This window comes from Pundamilia nyererei, unplaced genomic scaffold, assembly GCF_000239375.1.
Source record: "Pundamilia nyererei isolate P.nyererei 1_Seehausen unplaced genomic scaffold, PunNye1.0 scaffold00105, whole genome shotgun sequence".
Taxonomy (NCBI): Eukaryota; Metazoa; Chordata; class Actinopteri; order Cichliformes; family Cichlidae; genus Pundamilia; species Pundamilia nyererei.
The window spans coordinates 2,310,330-2,315,204 of record NW_005187506.1 but is presented as its reverse complement, the minus strand read 5'-3'; the positions used below and the strand labels follow the sequence as shown (position 1 = coordinate 2,315,204).

At 45.6% G+C, this 4,875-nt stretch overlaps 1 protein-coding gene across 1 annotated transcript in view; it reads right to left on the bottom strand.

Moving 5' to 3' along the window:
* LOC102207162 (dedicator of cytokinesis protein 3-like) overlaps nt 1–4,875 on the bottom strand; it is a 248,678-nt gene that overhangs the window by 3,074 nt on the left and 240,729 nt on the right. The window contains exons 29-37 of the mRNA XM_013912880.1: nt 4,633–4,779; nt 4,321–4,500; nt 3,827–3,910; nt 2,727–2,843; nt 2,266–2,375; nt 968–1,112; nt 684–765; nt 470–588; nt 31–118 (exon numbers count right to left, since the gene is read on the bottom strand). Coding sequence (XP_013768334.1) covers nt 31–118; nt 470–588; nt 684–765; nt 968–1,112; nt 2,266–2,375; nt 2,727–2,843; nt 3,827–3,910; nt 4,321–4,500; nt 4,633–4,779 — 1,072 coding nt within the window. The remainder of the gene's footprint in view (nt 1–30; nt 119–469; nt 589–683; nt 766–967; nt 1,113–2,265; nt 2,376–2,726; nt 2,844–3,826; nt 3,911–4,320; nt 4,501–4,632; nt 4,780–4,875) is intronic.

Sequence of the window (4,875 nt, the reverse complement as noted above, 5' to 3'; positions counted from 1 at the left end):
GTGTGTGTGTGTGTGTGTGTGTGTGCCGACCTTTCTCAGCCACAGAGAGGTTTGGGTCGCTGCAGGGTTTGCATGGACCGATCACCTGGTGGAACAAAGCCCGCTGGAAGTTTGGTGGCTGAGGAGGAGACCATGAGCTCGTTAGAGAGGACCACAGCGATCACCTGAATCAGACTTTAATCCGTCTTCAGCTCAGTAAAGAACTGAACATGATTGCATTCGAAAATATTTAGAAGAATATCTGAAGGTAGGTTGAATCCATGAAAAGCACCTGCAGCATCACAGGTCAGCTGATCACAGTGCAGCACAAAGAAAACTAATCTTTGTGCACAAAACAAGAGCTTCCAGTTTCCTCTCCTGTCAAATCCCGCGTTACCCTCTGCATGTGACGTACTTGCAACTTCTAATAAATCAGATTCGTCCGACAACTGTCACTGCTGTCGTTCAGGATCCCCCTCCACTGCTTTACCTGTCCATTGTCTGTGATGTTGGTGTACATCGCGCTGCTCGGCCTCTCTCTGTGCGGCGGCAGCAGCATCAGCATCTCTCTGTTGTGTCTGTATTTGTCAGGCAGAGACGGAGAGCCGACTGCAGACGGACAGATTACAGAAGTGAGAGATGTGTGAAATACGAAATATCAGAAAGCTAAATATAGTTTTAAAAAGCTGCCATGGGCCGCTCACCTCTGATGGTTGAGGGGGCGGAGTTTATCATCTGAGAAGGTGCAGAGTGGGTGGAGCTAAGACTGGAGGAGGACAGGCTCGCCTGCAGTTCGGAGAAATTCGAACGCAGTATTGTACATATAGATTAGAATAATGTGAGGTATTCGAGCAGTGATGCTCAGCTGTGCAGAAAAAGCTGGACATGATAATATTACAGAGTTTTGTATTCATGTGTGATATATGGAGTGTTTCTTGTTTCTTGCAACAAGTGCGTTTCCTCTCTGCGAATCGCGTTTTTCACTGACCTGCATGCGGTAGAAGTCCTCGGGGTGTTCCACTACCATGCCGTCAGCCAGGATCAGCAGATTGCCAACGTTTCCCATCTCACTGGAGTTGTGAGAGGAGAGAGAGGAGGAGGAGTTGCGCACAGGAGTCAGAACAGCTACGGGACTGGGAGGAGGGAACGAAAGGAGGAAAAAAGAGGAGAGGAAACAGGGAGGGTAAAGGGAAAGAGGGCGGGGGGAGAAGAGGGAAATTCCAGGTAGAAGAAAAGGAAGGAAGGAAGGCAGGAAGGGGAAGGGCCGAGCAAACCAAAAAAGAAGAAGCAAAAGCCAAACAGCCGGCATGCATGAGGTGATGCGGTGAGAATGAGAGCGATGGTCAGCCATGAGCATGCAGGAAGCACGATGCAGGAAGCACGATGCAGGAAGCACGATGCAGGAAGCACGATGCAGGAAGCACGATGCAGGAAGCACGATCACGGTGGTGTCGGTGAAGGATGAAGGAGAGAAAGAGAAAATGGCAGACTTTCAGAGAGTGCGATGTGAGCAGAGGACAGCAGAGATGCTGCGAGGAACTTCTCAAAGATCATTAATGAGACACAGCAGGTGAACCACAGATGGAGGTGAAGCCAGTGAGAAGACGTGTGCTGACTGTGAAGGATGGTTTCTGCCGTGTTCACCACATTTAACAGTTTCAATGAAGAATAAGATGAAAGTGATTAACGAGGATTATTAGTGATTTAATGGATTCTTTTCTGCTTTATATATCTGCAGTAACACTATCAAATGCAACGAAGCACAGCAGAAGATGTGGAGACAACCAGGACAGAACCTGGAGTGATACCCAGACCTCACTCGACCCAGCCACCTCACACGCCTCTTTATGGGGGCATGAAGCGCTCCCAAACTACCCGTCGGTGATCTCTTATTCCAGTGAGGCTCCTCTGAGGCCACCACTCGTCCTAAGCCCAGAACCGGAGCTTTGCCTGGTTGGGCCGCAGACCCAATCCGAGGAGTGGAGCTAAACTCGGTGAATATGATTTGATTTCTTGTATTTAGAAGGGCAGTGACAGCTTTAGAGGGAAGGGTGGAGGCTGCTTTGTCTCTCTTGATCCGTGCCCCTTTGACCCGACCCTCTATGCAGACTTAGAAGAAACTGACTTTGAGGATTTTTTAAAACCTTTTCAACATGTTTAGATACCCTGAATGAGGTTTTGATGACATGGTGGTGCAGACTGAGGAGTGTATCAGGGTGTAGCTGAATAAGATTAAAGCAGGAGAGTCTAACGGGCACTTTAAAAAGGTCTCTGTGTGTTGCTGACCTGTGTCGGTGCATCAGTTTGAAGCTCTCGGGGCTCATGGGGCCGTGAGTGGCCAGGATTCCTCTGGGTGTGTTGGGCCCTGAACCGGACTTGTCTAAACCAGGCAGACCCTGCAGAGACACATAGAAGCACTGCTCTGAATATTCACACTGCCCTCGGGTGTCCACACAGACAGAAGAATCACTGGTTGGAACAGTCAAATAATGCCTGGAAAACTAAACTATGAACAGAGCTGAAATGTTCAACGAGATTCTTTGCAGTGACGTAGTCTCTAAGCTTGGTGCACACTAACATGCTCTTTGAAGAAGAAACGAATCCATCCATCCTTCCAGCATGTTTACACCGTAATGAATCTTCTTCTACACTGGTTCATTTTGGTTCATGAGCTACATCTAACAACAGCTCCACGTACGTATTTGTACCTCCTGAGGTTGTAATATTATATTATTTTGTGCGCTCACATGGCAGAGGCTGCTCCTCATCATCTGGAACTGATCTATCAGCTTCTTGTGCAGGGGACGCATTTCTGGGTGCACCAGCTTCTCGTGCACAGCCAGACCGACTCCCAGGATGTGAACCTGTGTGAAAACCAGTTTTTAAAAACATCAGCGGATGAGATGAAGAACCCTGTTAGTATGAGCAAGAATGAAGACCAGGTTGTTGCTCACGTTGGTCTACAGACAAATCCTTCCTTTGGAAAACTTAATGCACGTGTTTCACCTGCTTTACTTTTGCCTGCTTCATGTCAACAAATGTTTTTCTACTGGATCGAAATAATCTGACATGGGAGAGGGGGCGAGGTTAGGGGGCATCTCCTCCTATCAGCTGTGTGGTTGTATGATTCATACAGCTGGGGCTGAAAGTATTAGCCCCCCAGGAATTATGGAGCATTTTGCTAAACTTCTTCCCAATTTTTGCAGAATTGATGAAACTTGATATAATCAAAGATTCACCAAACCTGTAGCTTTTGGGACATTTTGTAATATAAAATACATTTTTAGTCTTTATATCAAATATAGTTAAAAGTATTGTTGCCAAAAATATTAACATGTGAATGTTCGTTTTGAAAAAGAGCAGCACATCACAGCCTGACAGCCCGGTGACTATTAATGGCCACGGGGCTAATCACTCATTTCTTTCTTGTTTTGTATCCATGAAATATCCTGATTAAACTTAAACATTGTTATTTTGTTAACAGATACACTATAAAAAACAAAGAGTTGTTGTTAATGGTCATTTTCTTTCCTTCAGTTCAGTGAAAGCATGAATGATAACGTCTGCATGCAGATATATGAAAACAAAAACTATAGATTCAACTATTACAGGATTCTGAGGTTTTCCTTCAATCTGGTCATCGTGACATTTGTCTCACGCTAAAGGTCAAATTCTCCACATGGTTCTATCTGAACACACTTACAGCTCTATATGTGCATCAGTGGAAGCACATATAGAGCTTTAATTTGAGTATATGGAGCCAACTTGGTCTACTTGGCATCTCAGGACAAAAAGGCAGAGCTGTGTTATTAAAGCTCTGCAGGAACGTCAGCAAACAACATCTCACCTGCTCCTGCATCAGGTCTTTAAGCTGTGTGATCTTCTCAGTGTCTTCAGGGTGGCTCGTGATGTACTCCTTATCAAAGAAAGCCTGCAAACGAAGGAAAAAAGCAAAGTCAAATTTATGGAGCAGTACTGTGGCATTACATCAGCCCAAAACACCAAACCTTATAGAAATGAACATTTTTAGTCCATTTTATACATATTTTGTTCGCACAGATTCAGAGAGATTATGCGCACGGATGACAAACTGCTGTGCTTTGTAATAAAATACATGTTCTGTACTTTTGTTTATAAAAGGAAACTCTAACATATCACTGAGGTTAGTGCATTCTGGACCGTTTGTGATGCTATGAGTGGATAAAATAACAGTGGTTTAATCATATTGTGGCCCCTCCTTCACCTGCCTATGAAACTGCCCACTGTGATGCGCTGTAAGATTTTACTGCTGTGACTCAGCCTCACGCGGGCCGATGACATGAAATTCACTGTCTGTCTGACCTCTTGGTATCTGGCGATGCCTCCGTTAACAGCAGCGTCGATGACCCCGTTCAGCGTCATGCTGAGCAGGTTGATGTTGCCGTGCAGCTGCTTGTGTTGGTACTGGCTGATCAAAGTGCGCAGCTCCTGGTTCTTATTCTCCACCACAGAGATGGCGTTTTCTAACGGGCTCACCTCCACCTGAGAGAGAGACGCAGAGCGACGAGGAGCCAAAGTGAGAGACGCTCAGATTACTTCGTAGAATATATCATAACAGATTGTTGTGAGTTTATGGATCCTGTTTATCTTTACAGATCTCTTTCATGTGCTCACCAGCTCTCTCTTCTCCACCTCAAACCAGCGGGAAATCCCGGGCAGAGGGTGGGTGAGGATCAGAGTCGTCCTTTCTATCCACAGACTCTGAAAAACACGACAAGCAGGGAGACAAACAGTCCAGACTTCAGGAGGTTTGATGTAACATCAGCAGCCATCGAAATCTCCTGAAATATCTAATTAATGTTGAGAAACCGGTTTATTAATCATCTAAACTTCAGCCAAAATGAGCCATGCTGGCTG